Source organism: Parasteatoda tepidariorum, chromosome 1, assembly GCF_982258835.1.
Source record: "Parasteatoda tepidariorum strain Cologne lab strain chromosome 1, Ptep-v5.0, whole genome shotgun sequence".
NCBI classification, from domain to species: Eukaryota; Metazoa; Arthropoda; class Arachnida; order Araneae; family Theridiidae; genus Parasteatoda; species Parasteatoda tepidariorum.
Genome location: NC_141755.1, coordinates 68296748 through 68315267, shown reverse-complemented (window position 1 = coordinate 68315267; position 18520 = coordinate 68296748). Strand labels below are relative to the sequence as shown.

Below are 18520 nucleotides of genomic sequence, written 5' to 3'. Positions count from 1 at the left end.
GTGCCCAAAAAAGAATTAAATAAAATTGTGCCCATAAATAATAACTAACAAAAATAACTTAAACATACCATCATAACACTATGGCGACAAAATTTCCCAGATTGCGGCTACCCCATATATTTTTGGGGTAAGATATCCGAATAGGTGGAAAAAAGATATGTTTATTCAAAGAAAGTACGTTTTTGTATTTTATATCGTAACTTAAAATATCGTCTGCACTAATTAATTAGCATATTTGAGGTAAACCCTTCATTAAGATTAAGTCCTAGAACGTGATGTTCCAATCATTAGATCAAAAGTTATTCAAGGTGGTCTGTTTTTTTCTTCTTCCTTTTTTTAACTGTACATGCTTCTGCATAAACGTTTACGAAATAATGAACGATAAAAAAACGTGGGAAGTGCCAAGAAATTTATGTTTTCAGAGATATTTTTAAACATATCAAAAACTGGATAGTTTAAATTTTAATTTTTTACTATCAATAAGTTTTTGTGCATTAAAAATTAAGAATGTAAATTAATAAATTCGATCTAAAGCTGAAACAAAAAATTTAACTCTTACATGCAAATTTCGCAATTTATTTAAAGGATATACTTATAAAACCTTACATTTCTTTGTAGAAAAAATCAATATTTTTGAAAATGTGAATAACTTATAGTTTCACAATATTTAAAAATAACTGAATCATAAGAAAAACATTTTTAAGATAAAAATACCCGTCAAAAATAAAATTTTTAATGAGAAACTGAAACACAATTAAGAAATATTCCTAATATGTATTACAGTTAGATTCACAGAAAAAGAATTTTCAAAAACCATGCTTTTCGTTATTCCAATTTCAGAAGTTAGAATTGAGTTTGTTTGATTAAAAATGTAACGCTTATTTTCCAGAAAGCAATTTTATTTTCTCTGTTTCTTTATACATTTCTGATAATACAAGCGTTTTTTTTCTAAAAAGTCTTTTTAAATAAAAGTTACTTAATTTATAAATAGCATAAAAATAATGAGTTAGTAAGATGTGAACACCAAACCTAATTTTTAAGGAAATCTAAAACACGTTACTGTTCAGATTCAAACATCAAAATCAGAACATAAAGCATTAATGGTATAGTTATGTAAATGCAAATTATGAAATGAATAATGCAAATGTATTAGAGGTTTTGGTCATAATTATTGTTCTGGAAATGTGTGTTCTTAAGGATATCCACCAAATGATGTTTATTTATAAATTATATTTCTAAATGAGAAAACCGTCAGAGTAACACTGGTATAGATTCTAAGAAACTTCTACGCAAACCAGTCACATCATATCTAGTTTTGTTATAGTTGCTGTATCAAATGTAAAATAGTCATAATTATAGGAATAAGAACAATCTCTAACTAAATCACAATTTCTCTTGTTAATATGAGCCGAATTAACGAAACCCACATGTATTTTAGTTTTGTTTTAGTGTTGTAAATGTTAAAAGAGTCTACATATTGCAAATGCCGATACTTAATAACTATCTTAGAAATGATAACTCATTTACTAGAAGCATCGGCAAAATCTGAGCATTTTATTTCTTAGATCAATTATATTGTATCTGATGTTACAAGTATAAAAATATTATATTAATCCGAAAACGGATAATTTCCAACTACTTAACAATTGCTGTTGACTATGACACATGTCTATTTTCTAGTTCGTTTATAGCTGATGATGAAAATGTACCCTTAAGCATGAAGTAGCAAAAAAATAACATAGTAACTAAGATGAGCATGAAAAATTTCAAGTTGACTTACAACAGTAATTGTGAATGTGAGATGGTATCGGTGCAATCAATTGTATGATTTCCCAGTTCATTTATACCTCGGAGGAAAAAATTGTAGCAAAATTACAGAGCTGTATTATTTTTAATAACTGCGGTTATTTACGTAAAAGATATCGGCGTAACACTATTATTAAGCCTCCAAGAAATATTATTTTAAACGTTGCACTGTTACTATCATGCCTTTTATTCTGTTGCTGCTGCTTATATGGAATGAGCTACTTAGCTTAAACATGGCATTTCCTAGTGCTCTTACTGTTGCTGTTGTGAATGTAGAAGGGTTAAACTTAACCCGATCTAAATCCGGTGAGTATGTTGTTTCAGGATTTGAAGGTAGATCTTTGAACGCAATTTTGGAAGCTATGAAGGTAAAAGCCACAATTATTACTCCTGATGACGGTGAATGGGGTAGACAACGGGAGGATGGCAGCTGGACTGGAATGATCGGACTTGTCCATGCTGGCGTGGCAGATACCGCAATGTCTCTCATATCACCATCAACTGACAGAATGCCTTATGTGGACTTTAGCACGCCCTACGCAATAACTAGCACTACTTTTGCCATTAAGAAGCCAGGTACTTTAGCCAAAACGTATGTTTTTATTCACCCATTTACTTTTGGAACATGGCTAAGCTGTTTACTTCTTATCTTTTTGTTTCCAATAATATTAAAGTTGATTCTATCACATAGGAGATCATACCAATATTTTTGCTTCAGACTGTTTGGTAATGTTATAGGACAATCGCTCAAAATGCAAAGTCAAGCACTGAAAGACAGACTCCTTTTGTTATCTTGGTGGTCTTTTGTTTTTGTAATTTCAACCTCTTATTGCGCAGTACTCTTGTCTTTTTTAACGGTACCCATTCAGCAAGAAGCAGTCAAAGATTTCGAAACGTTGTCTAAGGCTGTTGCCAATGGCAATGTGAAATGCTATTTTAGAAGCGGGACTCTCTACAATAGAATGTTTACAAATGCCGAACAAAAATACATGAGAACACTAGGGGATATAATGATAAGAAATGAGTGGTTTGTTCGAAATCTGGATGGCATTAAGGATTCTTATGTGCAAAGCATTCAAGAAGGAAATGCATTGATTATGATAAAACTCACGTTAAAGAAGAATTTCGGCTTGATGGAGGACGTATTCATTTCAGGTGATAACTTGATCGTATCATCTTTGGTAGTAACCATCAACAAGAAGTTTTGTTGCAAAGCTAAACTTGATGAAATCATATTAAGATTGGTTGAAGCTGGGATTTTCGGTAAAATATTTAGAGAAGAATCATGGAAATCCAATGAGAGATTGTTAAAATTTGTTAAACCTACTGAAGAAAAAATCAAACCTCTTCACCTTGAAGATTTGTATGGGTCTTTTCTTCTATTGTGTTGGGGTTATATAATATCTTTAATAGTGTTAATAGTTGAAATTTTCTATTCGAAGATAAGAAAAATAAGTTATTAGAGGTGCGAATTTTTATTTAAGTTTTTCAACAGTCTTCATAAGTATGAAAACCTGCTAAATGCAGCTTCAAGTCTCTTTTACTTAAAGCTTTTTAATGATCTTTATTTATTTTTCTTTTCTCTCCTGTAAATTTTCATCTTAACAATATTTGTGACTTTATGTTTATTTATTTAATTTTGCTTTTTTTTTCAACAAAGTTGCTAGAAAGGTTCGCGAATTTATATTCTCGAAATATTTTTCCAAAAAAAAAAAGAAAATGAAAATGAAAGATGAATTGAAAGCTGATCAATTGGTTCAATATTTGCTTTATTTTTCCTTAAGTTTTAAATTTTTTACTATGCAATTGCTCAAAAAATGTCAAATTCATCTTTGTTTACTAAAATATATGAAAAGGAATTATATAAAAATCGCTCAGTTGTTCTAGTATAATCCGGACAATACTATTTTGGAAATTATATTACAATTTTTTTAGGAAAACTAAATATTGAAACAAAACATTAAAATTTTTCACATACAATTATTCTGGACACTGTCAAAATAATACGTTTTATTTAATAAGACTGTTCCTTTTTTACAATAATATTTCTTTGAAATGACAAATGTACAAATGAAAAGATGTGAAAACTAAGTTTTAAATCAAAAGATTCTAAGCTAAGGGAGATTTTTTTTCAAAGTTTCCCATTTTATTTACTTATATATGTAAAATTGAGTTTAGTTTAAAATGACACTCCTTATTTAAATTTTTTAAATTTTAATTATGTTAAAATGTCTTTTCTATTTCCATTATATTTTAATGCGATATATTTATATTGTTTAAATATTTTCAGTTCTCTAAATTATGGATATAAATAGTTTTGAAATATTCTCACAGGTGGCAGCACGGTTTGATAGCGAATTTCAGTTAAGTTATATATTTTATCTATTTGTTTATTTTTTTTAAGATACTCTTTTAATCACTATATCTCTAATAACAAATTGCAGAATAAATTTTCCTAAAAAAAAAAAAAATGCTCAAAATATATGAAATTTATCTTTATTTTCTGTGCAATATTATATTCTTAATTATTTGGAAAGTGCAAACAAACAACTGGTGACATCAAGTTCCACAAATAAAAGTAACATGACTGTAGTAACAATATTTCTTTATTTTTGAAATTTTCTTATGAGATTTTATTTGTATTTTTGTAATTTTTTTATGTAATTTTTATAATTTTTTTTAAAACCAGCATATTCTGCTTCCCGTTAGCTGTGCTATTCAACTCCCGTAGTTGTTCCTCATTTATCAATGTTTTTTTCCTCATAAAAATTGATAAAAAAAGATAATTTTGTTTCTAAAATATATAATTACTATAACTTTATGTTAGCACATTTTGTGAATTTGTTAATCGTAACAAATGAACGGATATCTATATTCGAAAAATATTGATACCTGCATTTGAAATTGAAAAAAATATTTGAAATTAGGAATAAAAACAATTGTGACACAATATTAAGTAATAAACGAGAAGTAATTTCACTTGTATGTATGTATGATAATTTACTTGTATGTTAGTAATATGTAATGATAACCTTAATAAATCTCTTGAACCTTTTACATTTCTAATGATTTCAATTTAAGATTTAGGTTTAGCAACATCTAATCTCTCGCTCTCTTATTTTTTCAATATATTTACTTATTTTTCTGCTTATTTTTGACAAGTTTATAAAATACATATCTGGAGAGAAATTTTTTTTTTTTGAGAATGGCTAAATATTCAATATTTAGGGTAAAAAAAATGGTTATAAAAAAAAAAAAAAAAAAAAAAAAAAAAAAAAAAAGAAGAAGAAGAGAAAAAAAGAAAAAGAAAAAAAAATGCTGTGAAAAAAAAACATTTAAAATTCCAACAACTTTTGAACAAATTAGACACGTAAGATTTCATGAGAGTCAAACACGAAACTCGTAAATGAAAATGTCTAATTTCAACTCTGTAATCGCATATCAGCTGGGTTAACCAGATGGCCTTTTTACTACATGTTAAACAGATAATAATTTTTGAACTAATTATCAAATGCGGACTTTTTTTTATTACCTCTTACTCCCTGTTCAATTTTCTACACATTTTCCCATTTACAAATTTCTAAATCTATTAGTTTCTGCGCTACAAAACAAAAAATAACGAAAAGTTGAATATCCAAAACAGAGACAGCGCTTCCGATTTTTCAATATAAAAACGGAAATAAATAAGGCTCTTAAATGTTCAAACACTAACAGATAGCTTTTTTTCTTCTTCTTGTAACCACTAAGATGTGAAGAAAATTGAATTCAAGTATGAACCGAATTTGAAACATAAATTAATTCTTTAATAGTTAATTTTAAAGAATAAAATAATTGTTCAACCATTAATAAAATTAATCAATTCTTTACTCAATTGTTTAATCTTTTATACATCCAATAATCATGGATAGAAAGCACCTTTACTTGTTAAAACTGGAGAGAATTTATATTAATAAAAAGTTGTCTTGCATAGTAAGCAGGATGCTCTCAACTTCAGAGCTATAAGTTATTCACTAAATTCAAAATCTGATATTTTTAGCATGAAATTTTTTCGACAAATTTGACTCAGGAAATTTTTTTCATGATAGGTATATGATAGGTACTTAGTTATTAAGTACTTTATTTTAAGTCTCATTAGAGCTGCACAATTTCTGCGACGGTCTGGGAATCATCTTTGAGGATGATCCGAAAACATGCTATCCCAATTTGAATCATCGTCAGAGGAGGTGACTCCCCTGATTTGGTAGGCTTACGACCAACGGATGAAGTACTTTACGGTAGAACAGTTTAACGAGAATCGCTACCGCGCTCCCTCAGTCCTTACGCAGGCTAATCAAAGTGATCACCCACCCGCTTACTGACAGCAGCCACTGATGATTGACTTCGATGTTCTACTGGGAACCGTGTCTTTACGATCAATCCACTTTATGAAGAATATATTATGATTTTAATGTATTATGATTTTAAAAATTTAAAGATGAAGTTTTTAGTACATAAAAATATTGATGCGAAAGAAAATGATTGGAAATAGCTTTTTCACATTGAATAATTTACGCTTGAATTTTCATAAAAAATGGATTTAAAGCGAATGGAGATTTTTTGGAATTATATTCTTTTAGCGTATTTTGTTTGTTTGTTTCTTTACTTATTTAATCATTAACAATCTTTCTAGTGATAGTACCCCTCTTTACAGGGTAATCTAACCAAGGAGTGTACTGTAATCAACCACCACTTTCAGCTAAGAGAAGAGTATCAAACTGACTTTGAGCAACGGAATCTAAGAAACCTAACCTAAGAGCTAAGGAATTTAAGAAACAAGGAAAAGAAAGCTAATAAAAAAAGTAATATTTTGCATTAAACATTATAAAAAGGGTAGGAAATAACTTAAAAAAGATAAAATTAAGCAAAAAGAAACATCCATGCATTGAAAAGCATAAAAAAGCGAAAAAAAAAGCTAAGAAATACCGTAAGAAAGATGCAAAGTGTAAAATAATAAAAACATTTCGAACAAAATTCTTAATAATTATCATTTCAGAAGTCAAGTGTTATATGTGAAAATGAACATTATATAAAGAGAAAATAACCATTTTAGCTTTGTGCAGCAGGATCTAGACTTGGGAAGAAAAAAAAGAAGAAACTCGCAAAAATAGGATAGCACATAAATAGGATATAAAGTTAATAAACAACGTCAAGAAATTAAGTTAAGAAATATCTAGTATTTTTAAAAAAATATTAAACAGCCCAGATTTTTAAAACTTTATTTTTGAGATAACTAACACAATAGAATGGTAGGCAGTAAAGATTTGCGCTACAGGATATGAAGTTAAGAAAACATACCTACAAATTGAAATAGGACAAAAAGGAAAAAATTAAACGTTTAGAGCTTTAAAAATGAATTATCATCCTAATAATTTGCTTCAAAAAAGAAGAAGAAAAAAGAAAGCTTATGATTCATAATCAGTTAGGTTTCATAAATCAGTTAGCATCGATTCATGTGCCTGATTTAAGACAGGAGGTATATGTAAATTTTTATTTCATCAAAAATATTATATTTTTCTTAGAAGTTTTCTTTTTATTTGTGATATATTCTTATATGATAGATTCTTTATATATCTGAATACCCGTTCTTCGTACGACGGGAAAAAAGTAAATAATCAGCTAATCGGTATTATTCGACACTACGAAATCATGCAAAAAACTGAAAGACGAATATCTACAAAAATAATAAAGCTAAAACAATTCAAATTTAAATGTATTGATATGTGTTCCCTTTTCCGATGACTTTACATTATTAGATTAAACAAAACACATTTTTAGAAGTTTCGTTCGTTTCGTCATAAATAAAGATTAAGAGTATTTAAGAGTATTCTATATCATATGACATGATATTCTTGCTTGCAGCAAACTCTTGACTGTCAAATCATATAACAATCAAGCAATTTTCTCCGGAAATGATCCATTTTGGGGTTGTAAAAATCTTCGTTCTAAAATACATATAATAAGTATCTAGGTACCGATATTAGTGTATTTGCTATTTAATAAAACTGTACCAATTACTATAATACCTATAGTACCTCTTATCAAAATTAATTAAGAATCATTTGGTATGACGATTTTAACAGTTTCCTTAAACAAATTAACACCTTTTAATCATTAATTTTGCTTTTTTATTTCAATTCCCGTTAATTTTAAATTATTTAGTTTTTCGAAACACGTTTTAAAAGTATAAAAATTAACAAAGTAAACACGTGGTTTTAAATAAATTTATAGGAATACTAATTCAGTGACGTATCCCTCACATGATGCCAACAGCTTCAATCATTGAAGTTACCTGAGATAACGCATGCAAATAACTGGAATTTCATGTCTTCAAAATATAAATATTAGGAGTATTCAATGTCTTATGGCATGATGCTATTGCTCGCGGACAACTCATGATTTTCAAATCGTAATATAACAATCAAGAACTCCATTTAATCAGAATTCTTTTTTGATTAAGTAGAGTTGTAAGCTGGTAAACATCACTAAAATTATATTTTAAACATTTCGAAGAAAGAAAAAAACAGAGTCAACTTCTAAACCAACGAGAAAAACTCATTTTTTCTAGCGTTTCTCCTATCCGAAAAAATCAAGAGAAATTTTCGAGCGATTTTTGGGATTGGAGTCAAAAATCACCTCTTGCACCAATTGTCCAAATTTCAAAATGATTAGAGATACACACAAGCACGTGCTTGTGCGTTTCACAAAGCACACATGCACACAAGCTTCTTCCCTTTATTTTTATATATTTATTTATTTTAATGTCAATGTCTTAAAATATTTTTATTTCTAAGCGTAGTGCTGGCAGAAAATTTTGAACTGGCATGATTTAGAAGAGTGATAACTAATTGGCGCGGTGTTCTTTTAAACATATTAAAAAATTTCTAAGTTTCAAGACAGATGTAAACCAACAATTGTGTCACTGTGCCACAGATCTTTCGAATCCTTAAGTTTTCAAGCTCTAAGCTTTCAAGGAAGTTCCGGTAGGACAAACAAATGCAAGCTGTTTAAATTCCTTTGAAGAAGTTGCCGGCAGTCAATAACAGTAAATTGTTTTGTTTTTATTTTGTTCGCTTTGGCAAACATTCTGTTTAAAGAACGGTATCGTAACAAAACAAGCGAAAAGCTTTCAGCGATAGTTTATTTTTATGAACATCAATGTTTGGACTTAATATTTACTTTTTGAGCATGAATTATTACCACAGAAAGTGCACTTTAAATACCACTAATTTAAGGGTAGTATAAAATTGAGAGATTCTCTTGCTTTAGATTGAAATTTTACTATTATGATAGCTGACTCATGATAAAAAAAGAATAAAATAAATTAACAAGTTTAAGAACTATGTTTTTTAAGTGAAATAAAAGGGAGAGAATTTTCGTCGAACCAAAAACATTTTGAAAAGATAGGAGGGGGTTGTTTGTGGTAATAGAAGTTTATTACAAAAGTGGTGAGTTTGTTCTTCGTTTTTGATCTAGCAAGAATCAAATTATTTTTTCATTTTAAATTCATTTGAAGAATGCAGCACTTTATCAATACTTTTTCATTGTTTTCTCTTTTGTTTGTATTTTTTTTTATTTTGGAAAAAGGTTGAAATTGCAATTGGCTATAAGTTTAACTTCTACATCTTAAGATATAAATGCGATTTGTGTTCATATTATTCTCAAAGCTTCAGATGAAATATGAGAACTCAGCTGATCGGAAAATTGTCGAATTTTAAATTGACAGTAATTTTTATTTTTCGATTTTTTTTCTAAAATCTGATTGTAGCTGTCAGAAAACAGTCAAAGCATGAACTGTGCCCCTGTTAGAATGTAACTACTCTAGCTAGTTGTATAGTTGTTGGAATTTTGATTAACAATAAATTCCTTGAAATGATAATATAACGATAAATTCTTCGGTATCATTGGAGCTTGTATTGTCTTACAGCACAGTGCGCTAGTTAAAATTCAAGCTTTCTAGCTAGTTGGGAAGTGTATACAAGTGCTGGTTTGGAAGAAGTGGGAGTACTAATTGGGATATTATTCCATGGTAATGATAAAACAAAAAATTTCCTTGTCGAGAAAAAATTGAAACGTGATAAGTTTAATTGGCGATAAATACCTTTTTTTGTAATAATATGATAAATTTCTATTGGTAATAACATGGCGATTACTTTTTGTTCTTATTGGTTAGGATGCGATAGGAATTTGCATTTTGGTCAAGCAAAGGAGCATTTGAGCCGATATTATAATCGAAGATTAATTTTACTTGGCGACAAATTCTTTCTGGAGCAGTTAGGAAACTATAGAATTTTTAATGTTATTAAATACAGAATTCCATTTGAAGTAAGGTCATTTTAATTGGTCAAAACTTCATTTAATGATAATATGTATTTAGTGATGAAATGACAATAAATTCTGCATTAAGCGGTCATAAAACAAATAAAACTTGTTTTAGTGTAATCAAGAACAGTGATGCAGTTATAATTTGTGAGATTAAAATTTGAATGATGTTAAATTCCGTTTAGAAAATCTATTTTCTAGAATGTAAAAAACTTCACAAAAAAACTAGCCAGCCAGATCTCCTGACCTGAATACAATAGATAATGCTTAGGACTATCTTGGTAGATAAGTTGTTGGAATAAGTTCTCCTCTATAGTCGGAGTGTATAAGCTGGGAAAAGAAGTTTTTAAGAGAAAAGAAATTCTGGAATGTTTTTTTTTCTTCCTGAAATGTTATTGTTATTATCATACAGTACGGTAAATTTTGAAACTTTTTTTCCTCCGTACAAATTTTTTTTCAATGTGCAATACTATTAACTAAACTAAAACTAAAACACTCATTTCGAGTTCTAATTCGTGGAAATCCGATAATAAAACCAAAATTTAATCAGATTGTTTCGTTTTTTTTTCCCTTTTTTTTTTTTTTTTTTTTCTTTTTCCTTTTTACGTATTGAACCTCAACTTTTAAGGGCTGTGTATTTTTGTCAAATGAGAAATGAAAGGCGTTTATGCTTTGCTAGAAAAAAATGACAAGTTCAATATTCACTTGATTGTACGTCCTTTAAAATGTATTATAAATAAATAGATGAATGAATAAATAAATAGGCCAACACCTTTTTTCCATTTTTAGTAGAGAAGAGATATTGGGCAAGTTTTTAGCTTTGCCGTTTGTCAATAGTCACTGAGCTGAATTTTGCAGAAATTCATTATCAGCAAGCTCCGATAGGTAGAGAAACAAGTGCATTTATTATTTCTCGTGTATTTATTATATAGTTTTTCACTACTTATTATTTAAAGATTATGTAATAAAAACACCAAAAATATTAAATGCATTTGTTTTTCTACCCTTTGGAACTTTAGTACTCATTATTTAACATTCACTACTTATTATTTAATTTTAAATAATTAGTAATACTAAAGTTCCAAAAGGTAGAAAAACAAATGCATTTAATATTTCTCTTTTATTTATTTTAGTCTTCAAGTAATAAGTAGGGAATGTTAAAAAACAAGTAATGAAGTTCCGAGTTATAGAAACTCAAATGCAATTATTATTTCTCGCTTACAAATAATAATTTTATAATAATAAGTGGTGAATGTCAAATAATAAGTACTGAAGTTCCGAGAGGTATAGAAAAATAAATGCATTCAATGCTTTTCGTTTATTTATTATATAGTCTTTAAATAATAAGTAATGAATGTTAAATAAGTAGTGAAGTTCCGAGTTATAGAAACTCAAATGCATTTATTATTTCTCGTTTACATATAATAGTTTTATAATATTAAGCAGTGAATGTCAAATAATAAGTACTGAAGTTCCGAGAGGTATAGAAAAATAAATGCCTTTACCATTTCTCGTTTGTTTTGTGTAGTTTTTAAATAGAATAGTAAGTAGTGAAGTTCCGAGGTATAGAAACTCATATGCATTTATTATTTCTCGTTTACAAATAATAGTTTTATAATAATAAGTAGTGATTGTCAAATAATAAGTACTGAAATTCCGAGAGGTCGAAAAACAAATGCATTCAATGCTTTTCGTTTATTTATCATATAGTCTTTAATAAGTAATGAATGTTAAAAAATAAATAGTGAAGTTTCGAGTTATAGAAACTCAAATGTATTAGTTATTTCTCGTTTACAAATAATGATTTTATAGCAGTGAATGTCAAATAATGAGTACTGTAATTCTGAGAGGTAGAAAAACAAATGCATTCAATGTTTTTCACTTATTTATTATAGTCTTTAAGTAATAAGTAGTGAATGTTAAAAATTAAGTAGTGAAGTTCCTATTTATAGAAACTCAAATGCATTTATTATTTCTCGTTTGCATATAATAGTTTTATAATATTAAGTAGTGAATGTCAAATAATAAGTACTGAAGTTCCGAGAGGTATAGAAAAACAAATCCATTTATCATTTCTCGTTTATTTCTTGCAGTTTTTAAATAGTAAGTAGCATATGCATTCAACATGATTAAACTTATTATTGTCCTTTAAGAATTCATTTACTAGGTACATTTTTAAAGGTAGCTCATGAAGCTGCTTGTCTACACGTGGACAAGACGGAAATCCAATATTTAGCCAACAACTCTTTTCCGGCTAAAAACAATCTTCAATAAATCGCGGCGGTGTTGCGTGTGGATGTATTTTACGATGTTTTTGCTATGAACAATCTGTTCTTGAGTTTTGGTTTGCGGGTGGTCTCCCGAGACGATGGTCTTCAGAATTTTTGGACAAGCGTTTGTTTATTTTAGCACCGTTGATGGACTGCGGCTCGTAGTTCTCAACAGCTGCTGTTTTATGACTAGCTCTGCGGAGGTCTTAAGTAAATATTATTTACAGATTTCCTATCTATAAGAGCGTGTTCAACTAAAAACAACTCAAAAAACTATTTTTTTTTTCGAGTGCTGGAGAAGCTCTCCAGAGCTGTAGCCGTTCTCATCTTAATTAGATTTATAGCGAAACTCTTCTGTGTATAGCCATAGAATACGAACGAACGTTTTTTTCCACGAAATTGAGCTTTTAAAAGAAGTCTTAACATTTTTATTAGGAAGAGGAGGAAGTGAAGAAATTAAAGAGATCAAGTGAAGAAAAATAACATCATTAAAAAAATTATCTTGCATTTTATGAGGCAATTTTCTGATTATTTTTCTATTGCCCTTGTCTATGGACTAACACTATCAAGAAAAGTCGTTGTAACTTAAATATATTTATATCAGTAACTATGCAATTTTAAAATTACTCCCTCCAAAAAAAAAAAAAGGCATAAGGACAATAATGATTGTTTAGTACTTCCGAACTAAAAAATATTCATCTGTAAGATCTTAAAATGGTTTATTGTTATGTTTTAACGCAGGTTTGAGCCGCAGTGGCTCAGAGACACAGCGCTCGCCTCTCAATGAGGTGCCCCGGATTCGAATCCCAGCAATGACTGGTCGATACGAATTCGGCTCCTACCGACCACAGTGCTGACGATAATTATCCTTAGTGGTAGTCGGAGCATGGTTTAGAGCCCCCTAACCGTCGATTTAACAGTGGCAGGTTTTCGTGGTTTTCCTCTCCATGTAACGCAAATGTGAGTAAGTTCCATCAAAAAAGCCCTCCGCAAAGGCATATTTCTCTCAATATTTGATTCAGGAGTTCCCTTGTCTTTTGGATTGGATTCGAAATTACAAAGCTACGGAGTTGAACCTTGGTAGTCGTAAACTCAGAATCGGATTGGATGCTTAACGCCGGTTATAAAATACAACATAAAATAGCACAGGTTTGAGCCGCTGTGGCTCAGGGATGGAGCGTTTAACTCTTAATGAGGTGACCAGGTTCGAATCACATCAGTAGCTGGTTTATACGAATTTTGCTCCCGGCTCGCACCGACTACAATGCTAACATAAGATATCATTAGTGGGTGACGGATCATGGGTTAGAATCCCCCAAGCCATTAGGCTAACAGTGGGAGGTTTTCGTGATTTCTTCATGCAACGCACATGCAGATTATCACCATCAGAAATTTCTCAATGAAGGCTAGTTTGCCGCAATGCTTGACCTGGGAGTTCCCTTGTCCTGTGTGTTGGCCTCAAAATTACAAGGCTAAAGATTTGAACAATGGTAGTCGTAAACTCAGAATTAGGTCGATTGTTTAACGACGGTTATAAAATGAAATAAAATAAAATAATGCTAATAAGTTCAGTTAAAATAATGCTAATAAGTTTAGTTCAGATTTCATGAGGAATAAAATTTATAACTAATCGTTTCGTTCGGTTTCTATAGCAACTTCATCAACGATTTCGTTTTTTGAATTTCCATTAAACTTCTGGAGACTAAAAACACTCATTCAATATTTTCCTCCAATGAGATAATTTAGTGTAAGTTAATTTCTTGCTTGCGATACTGTATTCATTAGTTTCATTGAATAGGTTGAGCAGAAACAGTTCTATATAAAGTTTTTTTTCATAAAAAAAATTAATATGACTTATTTATTATTATTTAAGTGTAAAAATGGTTCGAAATGCTAAAGTAATTGCAATAAAAAATTTTCCTTTCCCACTATGCGTTTTGAATTCGTCCTCTAATCTTATAAATCAATGTAATCTATGAAATGTAAACTAAATACTATTATTACAATCGTAATCTGTAAAAATCAACTTATAGATTTCTTAAATTTTTTTTTAAACTACTGCACCAACTTCTACTCACAATACGAAGTTTAATCGCATTTAAAATACTCTTTTGCACCAAAAATATTTTAAGCTTTTCCAAAATCAATGTGTATTTAAAATATTTCGATTGAAATTAAGATCTTTAAAAAAAGAACCTTCTTTTTCAATTTCAACTTTCAGGGTGATTCAACTTTGCAAATATACCATATTTTGAATGATGTTAGTTTTTCTGATAATTTCTACACCCCATCGTGTTGGACTAAATCAAAACGTGTTATTTTAGCCGAATGGCCCTAAAAGTTGCTTTTAAAAGCAAAGAGTAAAAGTTAAGTTCATACTGATCTTATATTTATGTTTGATAAGGCAATATTTGATTATACATGAAATACTTGCTTACTTTTCAATCATATAGAGGAATTGATAGCAAAGACTATCAAATAATAAAATTTAGCGTATTAAAGTTTTTGTTTAAAGCAAAGTTTAAAGCAAGTATATAATAGAAATATATTAATTTTGTCTCTTAAACAAAGTTAGTGGCAAAAAAACAGGTCACGATAGTTCAATTTTATTTGATGCTGCGATTATCAAACGAAAATTTTCCTATGCAAAAATTTATGAAATTTTGAGTACGCAAAATCATTAAAGCAATTTGACACCAAGAATTCTATTTTATTCTATAATTTACATGGTGCACCAAAATATATTCTTAATGCAAATGAATTAGAATTTTTTGTTTCAATAGCTGATGAAATTTTTATTGAATTTTGATTATTCCATTTCAAGATTTAAAGTCAAATATTTAAATTGAGTTTTTTCATAAGCTGATTTGTTAACTCACAGCAAATTAAGTAGGAAAATTTGTTTTAATATTTTTTTGCTCACATGAACGGTATAAATTTATTTCTAAAAACGTCTATAAAATCCAAATTATTTGTTTGCTTACTTAGTAATAATAAGAAAGCTCTTGATTTGGAACTAAGTCATTATTTATAAGTAAACAAACAATACAAACAAAAAAAACGAGGAGGAAATTTTTTTAAATACTTTTTGTTTGCCTGAACGGTATAAATTTATGCCTTAAAACGCTTATACAATCCAATTTTTTTGTATGTTTGCTTATGAATAATAAAGTAGCTTCCATTTTTCTAAGTCCCTCGAACTAATTTTCAAATGATATTCTTTTTAAAAAAAGCAGGCGATAAAAAATCCTATTTATTCAAGAAACATCTTTTCAGTTTTTCGGAAATATAAAGTTGATTGAAATTTGATTGATAATGTTGATAATTTTGTAACTTGGCGAATACAAATATCGTGCAAAGTTTCTGCAACTATAATAATATGCTAAGTTGAACCATATTACTGTAACTTTTAACCTTGATTGCAATATGTTATGATTCAACATAAGGTGAACATGGTTAAAATTAATATCTAATTATGGTTGCGTAAAATTTGCGTCAAGGTTCCGATAATAGGGTTCATTGTTCAACTAATGTTCCCCAGAATATAGGTTTAAGAAACTGTATGTACAATGTAAAATATTCAGGATCAATTTATGGTAAAAAGTACTGGCATCCTGAGTGCAGTATCCGTAAAATCCATTTTACTGTAAAACTCATATTTACGGTGTTAATGATATATCGTAATTTTTTCACCAATGCACTATTTATTTAATTACAGTGAGTAATGATTTTATAGTAAATATTACTGTATACAAAATACGGTATATCAGATTTTTTCTTCATTGAAATTTTTCGGTAAAAAGTTCTGGCATCCTGAGTACCGGTACTTTTCAATGTAATTTGATCTGGAATTTTTTACCGTGTACATTTTTAGCATGATATAAACAAACATGTGCAAGTTGACTGATTGTAATTTTTTCTGGTATAAAGTGTTCAAAACAATATCATTGTTTAAATACTCTGCGGGTTCCCTTAACCCCTAAGTCACTTCGTGAGTTTGAGTAATCACTTCTTAACATACTTAAAGCAACAGAATGATCCGTTAAATATTTTATCATATAAACATAAATTTGGAAGCAAAATGCGAAAACTGAAATGTTCCCGATAACTTTTGTCTACGTAGTATGCAAATATATTTGTATATATCTAAATCTATATATGTCTATATCTTTAAACATGTCTATATCTTTTTAAACATGACAATTCGGACCAAAAAATTTCTTCAAATTCAAATTCTTCAAAATAATCTAAAAATTTCTTTGAATACTTCTTTAGTTACATTTATTAATATCTTACAGACAGCAGTGTAGTTTATTAACATTTACTCGAGAAAAAAAACAAAATAGAAATTCACCAAATCTTGAATGCCAGGAAAATGACGTATTAGCTTAGAAGTTTAAAAAGAAGTCATTTTAGGTTAATAGTAAGTAACTCAACTTAAGCCTTTATGTTAGATGAACCATAAATTGCTTAAATTAATTCTTTTTATCCACTGTAGGAAGAATCAAATTTCTTTGTTGCCGATATGTATAGAATAAAATTGTGTATAATAATCAATCATTAAATAAATAAATAACTTTGATTACATCCAACCATATTACAATCATGCATAAACCTTGGTATTAGGTTAATATTTGCCTTAACTCCTTACAGTATTATCAGTTAAAAAAAGTTTTGGTAACACTTCAATGTCCTGGAATTCATAAGCCAGGAAAATGACAGCCAGGATAAGGACAAATTCGCCATTTTATAGCATATAACTGTACTTTAATTTAATATTTTGCCTGAGACGTTTATATTCTGCAGAAAACAACAGGATTTCTTAAAATAACTCAGATAAATCTATGTAGTTTATGTTATTAATGATTTCTAGAAGCCAGGAAAATGACAACAGAAAAACCTACTCACCTTGAAAAATTTTTTGAAATAGATTTTGAATCAGAAAATTGGTTCTTTCTTTATGCAACAAGACATGTTTATATAGTAGGGTATCTAATCAATCTTTTAGCATAAGATATTGATTGCTGACTCTATCTATTTTGGTTATATACCACTAAATAAAAGTAGAAAGGAAAATGATAGATTTTCTTGGGACAAACAAATTATTGACGGAAAAAAATTATTTTAAACGAAGTTTTTGCAAATAATACCCTCTGCGTATATTCTAGAAATGATTACACCGGTTGAGATGAAAAAGAAATTAGATATTGAAAAATTTATGGGAAGTTAGTTATTATTGGAAACATTGTTTGGGACATGCCAGGAAAATGACATTTTGAAGTTCAATTAAATTTTTTAACAATACAAAACAGTCAATGCTAGTGCAAAGGCCTTTTAAAATGCTAACAGCAATGCCATTTATAAATTCTTTTAGTATTATAGTATTAGATCTTGGAGCAAGGGACAGTGAATTATCATATTTCAAGACAATCACCCAAGAGCATCATACTAAATGAAATTGAATACCGTGAATCTTCATTTTGAGGGCATTGACTATTGAGAATTAAACATGCGTTAATCTAATTACGTAAAATCACAGAGAAGGGCAAAAAATAATAATAAATAGATAAATAAATTGGACTTATTTTAGTTCTAATTTTTTGGAACATGTTTTTCTCTCTTGTGCATCATATCATAGTGTTGTTCAGTACAGATTTATTGATTGTTTACTTTTTTAAACCTCGCACGAAGAACGGGTATTTAGCTGGTTTAAAGTACAGGAATAAAATAGCTCTGTTTTAAAAATTATGCATAAATAAGTCAATAATGAATTACACAATAATTAAAGGTCCTAAAAGTTTTAACTTTTACTAACAATGAGTAAAATAAAATAAAATATTTTGACGAGGCATATTTAAAATATTTTATTGACGTGAATTAGGAATTTAAAAGCAAATGTTAATTAAAAAAATTTATGAGCATCTTAAAAATACTTTTAATATTTTAAACTGAAGGAAAAGAATACAATAATTTTCAAAATATGTTTATTTGCGAAATTTGTTTTAATTCCTTTTCGTAATGAATTATTTTCATTATTTAATAATCAAGTAAAAAAATAAGAAAATACAACATCAGTTAAAAGTTGC

General features: G+C 28.7%; 2 protein-coding genes across 2 annotated transcripts in view; one reads left to right on the top strand and one right to left on the bottom strand.

Annotated features, from left to right (window-relative positions):
• Daao2 (D-amino acid oxidase 2) overlaps nt 1-18520 on the bottom strand; it is a 66994-nt gene that overhangs the window by 30434 nt on the left and 18040 nt on the right. The window lies entirely within an intron of this gene.
• LOC110283558 (glutamate receptor ionotropic, delta-1-like) lies at nt 2040-3269 on the top strand. Its single transcript, XM_021148880.3, has one exon. It carries the CDS (start codon nt 2040-2042, stop codon nt 3267-3269), a length of 1230 nt encoding a protein of 409 aa, XP_021004539.3.